The sequence below is a fragment of the Pantherophis guttatus genome, chromosome 3 (genome assembly GCF_059756535.1).
Source record: "Pantherophis guttatus breed Tessera chromosome 3, ASM5975653v1, whole genome shotgun sequence".
Classification (NCBI taxonomy): Eukaryota; Metazoa; Chordata; class Lepidosauria; order Squamata; family Colubridae; genus Pantherophis; species Pantherophis guttatus.
In genome coordinates, this window is record NC_142065.1 from 198,894,587 (window position 1) to 198,912,130 (window position 17,544).

General features: G+C 42.5%; 1 protein-coding gene across 2 annotated transcripts in view; it reads left to right on the top strand.

The window, feature by feature from the left end:
• Positions 1 to 17,544, top strand: part of COL14A1 (collagen type XIV alpha 1 chain) — a 151,470-nt gene that overhangs the window by 99,638 nt on the left and 34,288 nt on the right. For both annotated transcript variants that reach the window (XM_034422237.2, XM_034422236.2), the window contains exons 32-40: positions 1,501 to 1,643; positions 4,231 to 4,340; positions 6,149 to 6,307; positions 9,902 to 9,979; positions 10,143 to 10,229; positions 12,023 to 12,076; positions 13,473 to 13,568; positions 14,800 to 14,853; positions 16,221 to 16,274. In XM_034422237.2, the coding sequence (XP_034278128.2) occupies positions 1,501 to 1,643; positions 4,231 to 4,340; positions 6,149 to 6,307; positions 9,902 to 9,979; positions 10,143 to 10,229; positions 12,023 to 12,076; positions 13,473 to 13,568; positions 14,800 to 14,853; positions 16,221 to 16,274 (835 nt within the window). The remainder of the gene's footprint in view (positions 1 to 1,500; positions 1,644 to 4,230; positions 4,341 to 6,148; positions 6,308 to 9,901; positions 9,980 to 10,142; positions 10,230 to 12,022; positions 12,077 to 13,472; positions 13,569 to 14,799; positions 14,854 to 16,220; positions 16,275 to 17,544) is intronic.

The window sequence follows — 17,544 nt, forward strand, 5'->3', positions numbered from 1 at the left end:
CCGAAGTGGTGCGAACTGGCTGAATCCCACCATTGCTACTAGGTCCAAAACGGGGCATGGGCGGGGGATGTCACGTGTGCATGCATGGGGGCAGGGGGAGTGCGGGGGTCATGCGTGCATGCGCATAGGGTGCAGGGTGCATGGGAGTGTGTTGCGCACGCATTGCATTATGGCTGCAGGTGCGTGTGTGCTTTCGTACACGACAACAAAAAGGTTAGCCATCACTGCCCTACATCATTTCAGACACATGGTTGTCCAGTCTCTTCTTAAAAACCTCCAGTGTTGGAGCACCTACCCAGTTAAAATTATGAAGGTGCGTCAGGGGCAAAATTAGAGTGTCCTCTTAAGAATGCAGTACTGCAGGGTAACTCACTACTCACTCCAGCAGTTCGATTCTGACCAGGCTCAAGGTTGATTCAGCCTTCCATCCTTCCGAGGTCAGTAAAACGAGGATCCAGATTGTTGGGGGGCAATATGCTGACTCTGTAAACGGCTTAGAGAGGCCTGTAAAGCACCGTGAAGCGGTATATAAGTCTACGTGCTATTGCTATTCCTCAGTTGTGTCCTCAAATGGATTATAGCTTTTATCTTCTTACAGAGTTTGGCGCTTGATATTGAAGGGAAACAGTAATAAGGATATAATAAATAATACTAGAATATGATATACTGGCATCCTAGAATTAGTAGAAACTTGTTATTCTGTAACCATTAGTTTCCTGTAATACATATATAGCCTTTGTATTTGTATAACACACATATATTGTACCTTTATATCTGTAACACTAATATGCCTTTATATTTGTATCTCCTGTAACAAACATATTCTGTTATTAGGCCTCTGTAATATATCTGGTATTTGTCAAACATATGTTCCTGCCATTTGATCTGAACCCATATCAATCTTCTTCCTGTTTTTCTTGTGCCATCTAAGAGCATGGTATGTATCTCAGTTGGAACTGCAGATATCATCCGAGGGATAATTTACACTTCAGCCCTAATTTACACCTTTGATCTGTATAAGCTCGTTCCTTGCCGAACCAGGGGGCCAAATGAGCAATTAGGAGAACAAAGGAATGCTCAATGAAGAGATAACGCTAATTGGGAGGCTTCTATTCCTTTGCAGGGCAACAAGGAATACACAAACCTAAACTAGGAGGCCAGAATTGGGTACTAAGATGATGTCTCTCAGGGTATAAAAAGGACGCCATATCTTCCCCAAGGTGTGGCTATCTCCTCTCATGCATTGTATCTGTATGTTCTGGATATAGTCCCACCCAGTATTTTGTTTTTGGCCATAAATAAAATCAGCTTCTTTTTGCAAGCCTCGTCTTGAGTCTCTCTCTTTGGCATTCTGGTGACTCAAGTATATTTTGGGACCTTACAATATATTATGCACAAGGTTTCTGTAAGTAACCTTGGTTCAATAAAAATGCTTCGTTCCTGATGTAGGGACCTCTCCGTATTAATATCCCTTTCTGCAAACTTACTTTCTTTTCACAGATATCTACATCCCGAGGGTCTCCCATCAGATTACACCATAACTTTTCTCTTCCGCATCCTTCCCGAAACACCTCTGGAACCATTTGCTCTGTGGGAGATTTTAAATGAAAGTTATGAGCCGTTGGTTGGAGTTATTTTGGATAGTAAGTGTCTGTGGTTTTTTTGTTTTTTGTTTTGCTTTAATTTATATGCCGCCCTTCTCCGGAGACTCAGGGCAGCTTACAATGCGTTAAGCAATAGCCTTCATACTTTTGTATATTTATACAAAGTCAGCTTATTGCCCCCACAATCTGGGTCCTCATTTTACCTAACTTTGAAAGGATGGAAGGCTGAGTCAACCTTGAGCCTGGTGAGATTTGAACTTGCAGTAATTGCAAGCAGCAGATGTTAATAACAGTGCTTTAGTCCACTGTACTACAGGCTCTTTTTGGAGCCTGTAGTACAGTTTGTCTGAGTACAGTTTGGAGTTGTGCTCTGATTGATTATTATTTTTTGTGCGTGTGCATGTTATCAACAAGTGATTTAAGAAGTCACGATTGCTGTTGTCTTTTTCAAGGAATCTGTTTTTCCTACCCAGGTTTTCATAAGCTTTTCTACTAATTTATTTATGTGCTATATCTTATTTATAATATGATATATGAGAGTGCCAATGTGGTGTGATTAAGATGCTGGCCTAGAAACCAGGAGACCGTGAGTTCTAGTCCCACTTTGGCCATGAAAACTGGCTGGGTGACTTTGGGCCATTTTCTTTCTCTCAGCCCAACCCACCTCACAGAGTTGTTATTGTGGAAAAAGTAGTAGTAGGAGGAACAAGTACTATGTATGCTTATTACCTCGAGTTACCTATAAAACAATAAAGTAGTCAGGATAAAAATCTAATAAAATATTTATAAATCACCTTTTCTCACGGAAGGTATCTAAGGTGAGGTACCTGTAGGTTCCCTATATGTCACTGTTTGGCCAGCACTGTCCATGTTTATTACTTATATCTGCGTATCCTTCACATCTCAGGACCAGGAATTTCATTAACCTCAATTTGCTTGCATAGGGATAGAGCAGGGGTGTCAAACTGGATTTCTTCAAGGGCCAGATCAGCATTGTAGTTCTCCTCCATGGGCCGGCTGGGGGATGGGGGAGAGACTGGGTGGACGGCCACCTGCAGCAGTTTGCTTGACAAAATGCCCCCCCCAGCCCTATTTTGGCTGCCGGAGGCACTGCGGGCCAGTCTTTGCTATTTCCAGGCTGGCCCCTTGGGCCAGATTTAAGCACTCTGCAGGCCGGATCTGGCCCTCGGGCCTTGAGTTTGACATCCCTGGGATAAAGGAAGTGAATTTAAACAGCTTCCCTTTTGTCTGTGGGATGCTCAGATTTAACCTGACTAGGTGGCTCAGTGGTTTTGACACTGAGCTTTCGATCAGAAAGATCGGCATTTCGGTGGTTCGAATCCCTGGTACAGGTTTCCTGCGTGAGCTAGGGGTTGGACTAGATCAGAACATTGCACTAAATCAGGGGTCCTCAAACTGCAGCCCCTGGGATGGATACGTGCAATGAACGTTGGTGTTGCTGCAGAGAGTCTCCCCCTTTGAGGTCTTTTTGTGTGGGTCGGAGGGGGGCAGACATTCCCACTTGGGGTCTGGTTTGGCCTCCTGGTGCGGGGCTTTGGGCAAAGGCTGGAGGGAAGTGCCACTGATGGTGAAGAGCTGGAGGACCTTGTTCCAGTGGGACTGCATCATGGCCTGGAACTGGCTGACCATCTCAGCCCGCTGAGCCTCTAGGTGCCGGTACCTGGCCTTGCACTCCCGCAGGTCTTCCCTCTACTTGGAAAGCCTATGCTTGTAGTCCTCAGTGAGGTGCTTCTACTGAGCCTCCTTCCTGACGGAGATTGGATCTCCGTCAGATCCAATTTGAACTGAGCTGTTTTGCCATCTCTTTCTTGCGGTGGCTGCTTAGCTCCAACGACTGCTTCCTGTTGGGGCCCTAAGGAGCCCAGGCGGGGAGGCGAGGAGCTGGTCATGCCTGTTCTATTTGGAGAACTCGGCAATAACGAGGAGACTAGGCTGACGAACACAACACTTTATTGTTAACAATAGTAACTGAGGAATAACCACAACATTATGCGCGCGTCAAGTGTGTCAACTTGTTGCCCTCTGACAGCTGCTTAAATAGAGGCTGTCAGATCGGCGGGACCCAATACGAATGTAGCGTTTTCCCACTAGCTGCCTGCTCGCGTCTAACTCAATCAGAGCAGGGCAGCAACAAGGGAGGTTTCGGCGGAGGTCGTACTAGTGAGGACTTAACAACGCCCACCCAGTCACATGACCACCTAGCCATGCCCACCCAGCCGGTCATTATGCAGATCATATCAGTGGTCCGCGGGATTTAAAATTATGAATTTAGTGGTCCCTGAGGTTTGAAAGGTTGGTGACCCCTGAACTAAATGACCTCCAAGGTTCCTTCCAACTCTGTTACTATTATAACCAATTTAAATCCTCACATTTCGTCTAAGAAAGCAGTTTATCCACCTGTCAAAACTCCCTCCCCTTTTGCCTATTCAGGTTGCCTAGTTTTGGGAATGAGTTTTGATGAAATATGGAAGCCTGTGCTTCTCATTGTCTTCTTGGCCAGCTGGCTGATCGTGACTTTTGCTTGAAAATATGATGAGCCAATATATAACCTTAAAAAGAAAATGTAGACAGTTCTCTGAGCCTTATTCTCTCATACACTGTGCAGATGATGGCAAAACCTTGACTTTCTTCAATTACGACTACAAAGGGGAATTCCAGACGGTAACCTTTGAAGGGCCTGACATAAAGAAAATATTTTATGGGAGTTTCCATAAGGTGAGACACTTGCTGAAATATGCTTCAAAAAGATCTTTAAAATATATATATATGGGGATTCTCAATCATCCACGTCGTTGTTGTCCCAAAGGTGCTTTTCCAAAAGCCAAATAGAATTTCTTGTCGTTGTTTTTCCTTTGAAAACGTTTCATTTCTTATCCAAGAAGTGAACTGAAGAAACTTCTTGGATGATTAGTGAAAGGTTTTCAAAGGTAAAAAACCCCAAGAAAATCCAGTTGCCTTTTGGGAAAAGCACCTTTGGAAAAAATCTTTAAAAATATTTTAAATACAAAGGAACCAGGTTTCCCAATATTGCTCTATTTCCCCAAATTTATGAGGATTCAAACTTGTAGAGCAAATATACAAGAAAAAAAATGGTTTGGGGGCTTCATATGATTTATTAGTGTCCCTTTTATGGCCTCAAGAAATGTCCGAATAAGTAGACCTAACTTATTTTTAATTTTATTTTTTTTTGGCTGAGTCCTCTGATAAACAGATTCTTAATTTCATTTCTTCTCAGACTGTTAAAAATGATGTCACCTTTAAAGCTGCCAAATTCTGTTTCAAGCTTATATCATTGCAAAAGAGTAAAATAAGACAATTGTTATTTAACTTGTCTAGAAAGAAGGGGAGCAATATGGCAGCTGTCTAAATGTTTACACGATTTTATACCACTCTTTTTTACATTCTAGCAGAATAGTTTTCTCCTGGGATTAGTCTTCAGTATTTAATATTTTAGGCCTCTTGTATTTATATATTGTTTTGTTTTGTTTTGTTTTCTTTAATTTAATTTTAAATTATTATAACTGCAATTTTTTGCCAATGTGCAAAAAATAGAAAGAAACCCTACAAATGAGAACCAATTTGGTCTAGTGGGGAAGGCAACAGGCTAGAAATCAGGAGACCATGAGTTCGAGTCCCGCTTTAGCCATGAAAGCCAGATGAGTGCCTGACAGAAAGCTGCCTGACTAGGTAGCTCTGGGGCTAAGACACTGAGCTTGTCAATCAGAAAGATCGGCAGTTCTGGCGGTTCGAATCCCTAGTACAGGTCTCCTGTGTGAGCAGGGGGTTGGACTAGATGATCTCCAAGGTCCCTTCCAACTCTGTAACTGTTAGTGCCTTTAGGCCAGTCACTAACTGTTAGCCTAACTCAACTTACAGGATTGTTGTTGTGGGGAAAATAAGACAAGGGAAAGTGTATTAGATATGTTTGCTGCCTTGAGTGATTTATAAAAATAATAAAGGTAAGATTTTTTAAAAAAATCTAAACAAAATTATATTGGAGAACTTTCTGGAACGACAAATAAACTTGATGTGGTTTTTGCTTTTAGAGTGGTTTGGAGACATTTCAAGGGTCAAAATGAAGGTCTTAAACCTTAAAATGCCACCTATTTTTTTCCTCAAAGCTCTTGGGACATTCTCTCAGTACATACCGTGATCTTCTTATTTTTGGAATTTGGCCATTGACAAGCCACGCAAATCCACATAAATTATGGATTTCTGTTACAGAGGTATGGGTCAAGCTGGCTGATTCTCCCCATTCTGGCTCTGCATACACCCCATTTGTCCCTCAATCCTCAATCTTCAGTTAGGTCTGAAGGCGAGAACTTGTGATATTCTCGCCTAGCTGCAAAATGGAATTAGTGGCCAACAGGTTACTTGAGGAATGCAGGAGACTGCAGCCCTCCGTGCATACAGAAACTTTACAAAACAAATAGCATGTCTGTGAATTGCATTAAAAGGATTACAAAGAGCTCTTTTTTAATGGCTCCCTGGTTGTGTATTAAAACCTCCTTCTCCTCTTCCAGCTGCATATTGTTATCAGCAAAACCACTGCTAAAGTAGTGATTGATTGCAAGGAAGTGGGTGAGAAGATTATCAACGCAGCAGGAAATATCACTTCTAACGGGATTGAAGTACTGGGAAGAATGGTTCGATCAAGAGGACCAAGAGACAGTTCTGCACCAGTAAGTAAAGGAGCTGAGATAAAAACATTAATTCAGCTATGCCACCATCCACTTCATTCATTTTAAATCTAATGTATGTCCCACCACTTTGTCAAGGCATCTTTGTGTTGTGGGCAAATTCTAGTGGGAAAAGTCATTTGGGTCACTCTCTGGGAAGTTCTTGATCATACTGAACTCTTGAGACCTCGCCTGTACTTTTATCTGTTTTTCAAGATGACAGTTCCCAACAAGTTAAGGGAAGCTCTTCCAGAGCATTGTTACAATTATCTAATTAAGCAAGAGGAGAATTTAATAAGAGAGAAGAGGTGGATTTAATTTTCAAAGCTGGACAATCTGGTCATGTCCTTTGAGCTCTCTTGACCAAACGAGATTCTTAAACCTAATGGACATCAGCTTGTTTGGCCTGTGAAATACATAGTTGCCCTCCCTCCACATAAAATTATGTGCTTTGCACAAAGAAGTGTTTTCAGACTCCTGACTTAAGCCTGGCAATTAATATATCAACTCCTATAAGGCAATTGAACCAAGCAACCTCTGTGGCCATGATCCAGCAGAGAATGACAAAGGCCGTCTTGTAAAAAGTTGCAATTGAAGGGTGCTTTGTAAGAAAGAAATGATGGCTTTTGTTTGGAAAATCATGATTGTATGCATGATAAGTGGTCAAGTGAACTATACGCCCACAGGAAGCAAAAAAAAACAACAGTTGCCTGCAACTGAATTGGTTGATGGTTATGTAAGTCCACAAACATGCATTTTAAAACGAATAGAAGCATTCTTTTCGCAAATTCAACTTTAACAAAGTCTGTGCTTTTGATTAGGTACAGTGTATTTTTTCAGGAAATTATGTCTTGATGCTGTCTTGTGGTCCATGAGGCTAAAACATCAAGAATGCTTCAGTTTCCTCTGAAAAATGTGTGTGTGTGTGTGTATATATATGTATATGTGTATATATATGTATATGTGTATATATATGTATATGTGTATATGTGTATATATATATATATATATATGCACATACACACACACAGAGTATATATTTTGTCCTAAACCATATCTGGCACCCTGATAGTAAATTTGGAAGTTCCTTTTAAATGGCCAAGCACAACAGAAGTGATTGCAAGCATGCGTAACTCGAATCTTGATTTACTCCATATAATGCAGTATTTTTGAGACTTGGCAACTTTAAAATGTGTGGCCTTCAAATCCCAGAATTCCCCAGCTAGGGTGATAAAATACAAAAGGTATTTTGGGTCCATGGGGATGAAAAGGTCGAGGACCACTGCTTTAGCACAAAGCCACCTGGGTAATCTTGGACCAGTCATTCTCTCTCAGCCCTAGGAAGGAGGCAGTAGTGAACCAATTCTGAAATCTGGCCAAGAGCACTGCAGAGACTTATCCAAGCAGTTTTTAAGAATTGGACACAATTGGATGCAAGCAAAACCATTGGGCATATATGCTTCATTTGGAATGGGCCAATGTGTACATTTCAGAGAAAACATTCTCTGTGATATCCAGTGTGTTCCCTGACCAGATCCTCTGTTGAATTTAACTGAATGTCCCCCCCTTGTAGAAGAGTCATGTCTGAAGATGTCTGCAGATATGGCAAAACGAGTTATGCTAGTATATATTCTTAATTTAAATTTCGTCCCTTGAGGGATCTTTAAAGAAACCATTTCTTTGTTCTCTTGGAAATGTTGCATGAGAGGTGAATTGGCATGTGGAGATTTATGGGGAATTGTTTATTTCAGAATGAAGGCTTCAGGAAACTAAATTTAAACTCTGTGGGCTGAGCTATGGATTCTCAACAAATGTTTACTTCTTTATATACCTTTTAACTCTGATTTTGGGCTTGATTTAAGCAATATGAGTAATAGTTATTGCATTGTTCTCAATATAACAGAATTACGACATTTGTAGGATTAGGTACTGGAGGTGAAAGAGGAATAATCTTGGAAAATAAAGATGAGTTTGCTTTCATCAGCATGATTGTAGAAGTAGTCCTCGATTTACAATAGTTCATTTAGTGACCATTCGAATTTACAACGGCACTGAAAAAAATGCCTGATGACCATTTTTCACTCTTACAACCATTGCGGCATCCCCAATGTCACATGATCAAAATTCGGACACTTGGCAACTGATTCATATTTATGACAGTTGCAGTGTCCTCGGGGTCACATGTCAGAGTTTTTCGCAAAAATCAAATCCAGAAGCACACACAGATAACTGAATCAGCTGGATTCATTAATTTCTTTATATTCATAATAACACATAAAGTATATTTACAATACCAACAGTTGGTTCTTCAGCTCAGATCAGCAGACAAATTCACACACAGAATATAACAGAGAGACTAGTTTCATTTTAGCTCTGCACAGACTCAGAAGCGCCAGACTAAGACACACCCTGGCTCCAGTCTGTCTCCGCTCCCAATTGGCTGACTTTATTACTATGTCCTATTCCAGTTGATGGATATATTCTGACATCACGTGATCATCTTTTGCGGTCTTCTGATGAGCAAAATCAAGGGGGAAAACCAGATTCACTTAATAACTGTGTTACTAATTTAACAGCTGTAGCAATTCACTTAACAATTGTGGCACAAAAGGTGGCCTGCGCGGATTGTTGCTGATCCCGACGAGGAGGAGGCTGGTTTGGTGCTGTGCCATCAGCCTGTGCAGCCGGCGCTCGAGTCGGACAGCGAGGAGGCTGAAGAAGATGTGGTGCCAGAGGCAGGGATTCAGCCAGGGCCTTCAGAACCTCCAGAGGCTTCTTTAAGTGAAGAGGATGAAGAGGAGGAGCCTCTTCTCAATGCACGAGGACGCAGAGCTGCCAAAAGGCAGGAGTGGTTCCTCAGGAGGAGGTCTCCTTGAGAGTAAGGCTTGGGGCTAATTGGCCACTCCCTTAGCCTATTTAAGAATGAATGCAGCTTGCAACAAGCTGCAGGAAACAACTTTAGTTCGCTAATCATCGAGTTTGGATATCTCTGCAACATTGCTTCTGGGCTTTCTGCCAACTCTAGTAAGACTCTGACTATCTTATCTGTGGAATTCTGGCAGGCTGTTAAGAATGTTTATTAACAGCCTGCATTTGCAAAAACCTGCGTTATTTGAGTAAACCAAGTTTTGTTCAGAGTTTGTGTCTGCTGCGTTCTTTGGGATCCGTAGCTGGGGCAGAACAAAAGGTCATAAAAATGGGGCAAAATACATTTAACAACTGTCTCACTTAGTCACAGGAATTTTGGGCTCAATTGTGGTTGTAAATTGAGGATTATCTGGATCGACCCGAAATATTTTTCCTGGAAATAATTTACTTTTTAAAATAAAAGATGGGTTGCTGGAAGCATAATTCTAGAGACAGTTGAGTTTCTTTAAGTTTCCATTTGGAAGTCACCTTCAATTGAAATTCTAGATAAATTTGGGCAGATTTTAAAATCTTTTTATACAACTGCATCTCTTAGGCAAGCATTTTGTTCATGATTTGATAAGTAAAAAAAAAAAACCTCATGAGTGATTATTGTCTTCAGGTTTTTTTGTTATGTTTTTATTAAATGGTGCCTAATCAATTTGGAATTATTTTTTCCTTCTTAACCAGTTCCAGCTGCAGATGTTTGATATCGTTTGTTCCACTTCATGGGCCAATAGAGATAAGTGCTGTGAACTTCCAGCTTTGGTAAGATGTTACCCATTAAGAATACTTATTTAGTGATTTGCAATTCAATTCTAACTATGTTTGGAATGGTCTGCAAAAGAGGATCACCTAACCAGCATCCATAGTATCCTAATTTGGAATATACTGAAGATAACACAACCTTTGTTGTTGTTGTTGTTGTTAGAGAGATGAAGAAGGCTGCCCTGCCCTTCCACATTCTTGTTCCTGTTCTGAAGTCAACAAAGGATCTCCTGGGCCCCAAGGACCACCTGTAAGGTTTTCCTTTATTAGTCTTTCACTAATGTGCCACTTCAAGTACTCCCAGGTGGCAAAGTATCAAATTTTATTGGATAGATTGAGATCGTAGCTCGATGATGCAATCTGCTAAAATCTATCTTCTTTGTGGGCTGAGAATTTAACACATTGAATTGAAATAAGGACTACTACTGGCTCTGAAGTAGAGCTTGTATTGAAGAGCAGCTGTCGTTTCCCACTAGCTTGGGTGGTAGCCTTTGTACATCTGAAAGGCACTGAAACACAAAGGATGTGACATTTGTATGTCTCACATATAAGCAAGGGTGGGCTGCTGGGGGTTCGCAGGGGTTTGGGAGAACTTCTAGCTAAGATTGTGTACAGTTCGGAGAACCTCCAAATTTTACTCCTGGCTGGCCCCGCCCACCCCACCCCACTCCTCGCAAGAATCCCCATGCAGCCCATTTTGGATGAAGATTAGTGCAGGGCGTGCATGGTGGCTCGGGGAGGGCGAAAAACAGGCTACTGAAAGTTCGCCTTTTCCGGCCTCCAGAGGGCCTGGAGCCTGGGGAGGCCATTTTCGCCCTCCCGGAGGTTCAAGAAAAGCCTCCGGAGCCTGGGGAGGGCAAAAATGCCCCCCCCACCATGGTGCAGGAGGCCAATTGGGCCATGCCCACCATGGCCATGCCCACCCAGCAACCGGGCAGAGAACCCCTTGCTAAAATTTTTGAAGCCCACCCCAGCATATAAGGTTTCCTGTTTCTAGATGTTGTTTTGAAATAACATACATATACAATAAGGCTTCTTTGCTCTTGTTCCATTACTTAAGAGTGCTGGAAACTTTCCAGATGTTTGTTTACTTCAGATGATAATCAAAGCTTCAAGCTATTCCATCTTTCTCTCCTCATTTGATGCTTGCTGAAAGAAAAGAGAAGTGATGGAATAAATGTGGTAGATTATTGGACCGCCAATCAATTTCAGTGAATCAGACATTGGGTAGGGCCTTTGAACAGTAATGACCATGCCTAGAAACATCCTTAGCATTTCTCTCTTCCCTAATATAATACCTTGAAAATATGTTGGATTTGTATTTCATCTACATTTGTTTTTAAAGCAGGGTTGTCAAACTGGTGGACACACGCAGTCCATGCCCACCCCAGCTCCTCCAAGGAGAAAAACGTCATGATACTTCACGTGATCGCAATGTGACACGGCGAGTTTGACACCCATGTTTTAAAGCAAGCATAGCCTTACTAAGGGTCACAGGAGTAAGACAGAAATCTACCCTTGGGCACTTACTCAAGTGTCACTCATCTGCATCATTGGCTGGTTTCCAAAATGAAGAAAAGTGCAAAAATGAATCAGAAATGACATTTTTATAGAAAATTCCCAATTGGCTTTGTGAAGGCCAAATTCCGATTGTGCTTTTCTTAAGAAAAATAAGAATATTTAGGGATGGGGAAGAGTTATGGGTAGAATAGAAGAGGAGGAGGAGGAGGAGATGGAGGAGGAGGAGGAGGAGGAGATGATAACGGTTGATGAATGACGATGATGCCCTCAGTATTGGTGAATTCTGCAACCAGGCTTAGAACCAAACAGACCTGTTATGAAACAACAGCATCCTTGAGAGAACAAGTTATTTTCAGTAGTACTGAATTGTGCCTGTTGGAAAAGTAACTGAGATAAGTTAAAAGATAGCTGTTTGGCTAAAACTCTGAATAGGGACTTTCTGGAGTAGGAGATATAAATACATTGCAACACTGAACAACAGGACTTACTTGATTTTCTTTTAATCTTAAATGTGTTTGATAGGGAGGTCCAGGTCTCCGAGGTCCGAAAGGAAGTCGTGGTGACGATGGCCCAAAGGTAACTGGCCAATGCTGCTTCCTTCTGCATGATAGTCTGTGTATCCCAGACTGTGTAACCCACCCCAACCAGGGGTGGGTTCTGCTTACCTTTACTATTGGTTTGCAACGGGGCCATGTGCACGCGCAGAAGACCCCGTTCTGATGATGTCGGGGTCAGTAGGTGGAGCCTCCCTCTGCTTTTACTACCGGTTCAATAGAACCGGTCCAAACCGGGGGCAACCCACCACTGATCCCAGCCACTGATCCCACATAATGATTTCATTGTCTATGTAGAATGTGACCTACAAGACCTTTTGTCTTGTTATCTTCTTTTTTTAATCATTATTATTGAGAGAAAAACAATTTGGGGATGGACGGACCAGGAGAATTGCTAAACAGGGCAAGGATTTCTATAGAGAGGGTAGAAATCATGGCATCTTCTGTTACTCCTACTTCAACGCTATTAATTTCTACATTCAATTTTAGAGCTTTACGAAGAAGTTTCTTAAACTTTCTCCATCACGTTACGTCACACTGTTACATACCTGTACTTGGCACCAAAGTGGTGTGAAAGGTTTCAGGAATGCCGATGTTTTTATGAGGTGTTGTTTTTATACAATTCCTACAGCCCACCTATATATCCACCCATAAACAGTCACTAAGCAAACTGTTGTAAGTCGAGAGCTATCTGTATACGCAGAGGCAGGTTTAAGCAGGTTCTGACCAGTTCTGGAGAACCGGTAGCGGACATTTTAAGTAGTTCGGAGAACCAGTAGTAAAAATTCTGACTGGCCCCGCCCCCATCTATTCTCTGCCTTCTGAGTCTCAGCTGATCGGGAGGAAATGGGGATTTTACAGTAACCTTCCCCTGCCACGCCCACCAAGCCATGCCCACCAAGTCATGCCACGCCCACCAAGCCACACCCACAGAACCGGTAGTAAAAAATTTTGAAACCCACCACTGTGTAATACGGCTGTTTGCAGTGCCCTGTAATCACATGACTGCCATTTATGACATTTTAGCTGGGAACTGGTGTTTACTTCCGGTTTCTGGCAAAAATCTGCCCACGGCAACTGAAGGTTTGCTTAACCGTGGTGTTTGCTTAATGACTGCAGCAATCCTTTAGCAACCAAAGTGTCTATTTAACAGCCACAGAATTTACTTAGCGACTGTGTTGTTCCCTTAACGACCATCGCAAATAAGGTAAAAATAAGTCCAGTCAAAAGGTGACCCCTTTACCACCATCCCAGGTTACAACCATAATTGCCAGTCTCAGTTAGAGTTGTAAGTCGAGGACTACTGTTCAGGTTTTTCCATTACTTTTATGAGTCATGTTAGCATAAACAGCAGGATAAAATAGGTTATGTAAATAAATAAAGTGCATGGAATTTATGATGATCTTTTTCGGTTCTAGGGACCTGATGGACCTCGGGGTGAAATTGGTACTCCAGGCCCTCAAGGGCCTCCTGGACCACAGGGGCCAAGTGGACTTTCAATTGAAGGACCTCCGGTAGGTTTGTTATTATGATTGAGCAGGGGGTTGGACTAGATGACCTCCAAGATCTCTTCCAGCTCTGTTATTCTGTTAGATACTTCTTGTCCAGTTGCTGAGGAACACAAGCAGAAGAGTGTTGGCACTTCCGTGACATGCTTCGGGTGGCATCCATTTGATAAATAAATAAATATGGTGTCAGAACTAGGAAATTGATTTAGATGGGGCTTTAATCTGATCCAACAGTGGTCTCCTTTTCTCGTGTAGTTTCAATGGATGCCACGCAATGAGAGCCTGAGGGCAAGGGTGTCAAACTCGAGGCCTGTGGGCCAAATCCGGCCTGCAGGGTGTTTAGATCTGGCCTGTGGGGCTCGACTTGGAAACAGCGAAGGACCAACCCGTGTGCCTCTGCCAGTGAAAACAGACTCAGGAAGGCTGTGCGTGGCCCTCCTGAGCTTCATTTTAGCTAGCAGAGGATTGCAGGAGGCCATTGCAGCCAAAAACAGAGCTCACAAGGGCCCCGGGTTGCCCTCCCAAACTCCGTTTTTGCTGGCAGAGGGTTGCAGGAAGCCTTCACAGCCGAAAACGGAGCTCGGGAGCCTGTTTTCGCTGGAAGAGTGCTCGGGCCGACAAAGGCACCCCCAACACGAATGACATCGAGCTGGCCACACCCACCTTGGCCAACCCCACCCTGGCCCCCCTAAGGTCAAACACAACCCTGATGCGGCCCTCAATGAAAAGCTTGATCTAGACAAAGCAGTATCAAAAATAGTATCAAAAAAAGTAGCATTGTAATATCGTAAGGGTAAGAAAAATACATTTTCTGATTCTCCTCTTCCTATTTTTCTTTATAAGCAGAAAAAATTGCTTTCTTCTCTCCTTCCCTCTAGGCCAGATATGGAGACACAGATATGGGAAGGTAGAGGCAGAGAGGAACTAAAGAAAACCAACTCTGTGGTTAAAAGTCTGCTTGTGTAATGGATGTAATCTATAGTCTGCCCAACAACTGTAAATCAAAGCAAGCTACAATTAAAAAAGAATCGGATGCCATGGTTTATGGATTTAATTAAGGGCTATCCCACCCTTTCTTCCATAGTTGAAAACTTTCTCACCATAATTTCATAAAAGCAATGTTAGGATTCCTTTTTTCTCCCTTCTCCATAAAGAAATTGGCAATTCATCGTTTTGTTTGGATGAGAAGAAAGGAGGGCAGTGAAATAAATAATAAAGAGCATTTATTCGTTTTCAGGGACCAAGCGGAGAAAAAGGAGAAAGGGGAGAAATTGGGCGTCCAGGTCTTCAGGTAACCCTTGGTCTATGCTGGTCTAGAATGGAGTTACTGCAGCTACTCAGTCATTAGATATTTCAGAGCTGTATTATTATTATTATTTATTTATTTATTAAATTTATATACCACCCATCTCACTATCTAGAGTGACTCCGGGTGGCTTACAAAGCAATAAAAATTGAAGTATAAAAGTTATAAATATAGGAACAGTTACGATTGCAAGAATTAAATTGACCAAAAATCATGGAGCAGAGATGGTGCCTTGTTCTGGTCATTGCACCAGCGACCTCCATCCTAAGCATCTCTATCAGGACCCATGCCAGTTGGGAGAGCCAGGTCTTAAGTTCCTCCCAAAAGGCCAGGAGAGTGGGGAGAAACGTCACTTCAGGAGGCAGGATGTTCCAAAGGATGGAGGGGCACAGCAGAAAAGGCTCTTCTCTTACACCCCACTAGCCAAATTTCCTTGGTTCGTGGGGTCCACTGTTGGTCTCTTCCACCAGAATATGTGGGGTGAGCCAATCCCATTGGGCAAGATCATTCCTAAGATATCCTGGACCCATGCCATAAAGGGCTTTAAATCAGGGATGAAATCTACTTACTGTCAGGTTTCGGTGTCGTCTCAAATAAATTGCATTTCCAAACAAATAGTCTTTGATGAAATCTTTCATTTATTAAGCACGACAATCTGTTCCCGACTACGTCTTCCTGACCCCAACCTTCCCTTTCCGTTCCCCAATTCTCTGCGCCTCATTGGCCATCTTCCAAATCACTCTCCCCATATCTACTACTTCAGCTCCCAGGAATGTCCCCCCTCCCGTCCCATCTCCTAGGGGATATTATCTTCAGGGAAAATAAGTAGGTGAAAAGTCAAGTGTCCTCTTGCCAGCTGCCCCCTCTTCTCCTCCTTATGTCAGCACTGGAACGAGTGTAGTTTGGAGTGCTGACATCTACCTTCCTTACCGGTTCGGAAGTGCACGCGCCACACATGCACAGAGGATAAAAAACACATTACTCCCTGGTTAAAACCAGGAAGTAATGACACCCAGGTGGGTGGGCGGAGCCTTGCGCCATCGCTACCAGCTCTCCGAACCACCTTCCTCCCCATATACACCTGTGAAGCTGCAGGCTGAATGAAACCTTCAGTTCAGACATTTGACTCCAAGGTAATTGGTTTGACTCTCCCTCAGAACATTTACCTGAAGCTTCATGGCTCAATAAAAGTTACAAATGGACAGTGCAATGCCATTAATCAGTCTATATTTAGATTTATGTGCTTTTTTAAAATAAATATGGATAAGTAAATTATATTATTACTGTTGCTGTTATTAGCAGAAATATGAATTTAAGTGTACAATTTGACTCATTTTTTGGGTGTTCTTTAGGGTATTCCAGGACCAACGGGGTCACCAGGACGAGATGGAAGCCAAGGTCCAAGGGTAATATGAAAGAATTAATAGTAACCATCCAGCTACTTCAGTTTGCTCTGCTCCTCCAAACTTAATTTTAGATACTGTAAACTGCTCTTACTAGGATGAGTTCACATGTTTCAATGTTATATGTTCTATGTTTCAATGTTATACCCAGATGCTCAAAACACAATTCCTGTGTTAAGTCCATACAAGGCCCAAAGAAAGAAACCATGTTAACATTTAGCATGACAACATCAGTTCAGACAACTTCCTAGTGGTTGGATTCTCACAACCTGTTGAATTCCAAAACACCAAAGTCCATTTTAACTTAATCTAGAATGTTAGGTTGCGGTGGCTCAGTGGGATGTGGTGGCTCGGTGGCTAAGACGCTGAGCTTGTTGATCGAAAGATCGGCAGTTTAGCGGTTCGAATCCCTAGTGCCGTGTAACGGGGTGAGCTCCCGTTACTTGTCCCACCTTCTGCCAACCTAGCAGTTCGAAAGCACGTAAAAAATGCAAGTAGAAAAATAGGAACCACCTTTGGTGGGAAGGTAACAGCATTCCATGCGCCTTTGGTGTTTAGTCATGTCGGCCACATGACCACGGAGATGTCTTCGGACAGTGCTGGCTCTTCGGCTTTGAAATGGATATGAGCACTGCCCCCTAGGGTCGGGAATGACTAGCATATATGTGTGAGGGGAACCTTTACCTTTACCTAGCATGTTGTACCCCTTATTCTTCCCTACCAGCAGAAAATTCTGATTTAGTTCTGCGGTCTTAGATGCTTCACAGTGAATCCTGGTGAGGGAAGTACCCAGGGTGGCTGACAGATGTTGATTTTCCAGGAAAAGGCTAAGAATAAAAACATTTCTCAGTTCTCCTTAAGGGGACCTGCAAAGAACTGCTACAAATATCAGCTCAATTTCCCAAATTTATTTACAGAAAGAGATTGGCTGCAAAAGTCTAATTTTGGTTAAGATTACTAAATTGGAGCACACAGTCATTTTTTCACATGCGGCTTTTTATTCTTTCATGTCTGAGATGGATGTACTGTACTTTCCAGATGTTTAGAATATAGAGGCTGGAAAAAGGGATATTACCTCCTCCTGCTGAAGCAGAGTCCCAGTGTTTTTCCTCCCACTTCGGCAAATATTTTGAAATGAATTCCTGCCTTCCTTTCTCTACAGCATCTGGTGCTGCCTGAAGGAAGTTACTCCACTCCATCGATGACTTGTTTGTGTCAGTTCATGATATTGTTGTTGAGGTCTTGTCCGTCCTTAGCAGGGAGCAAATGCTAT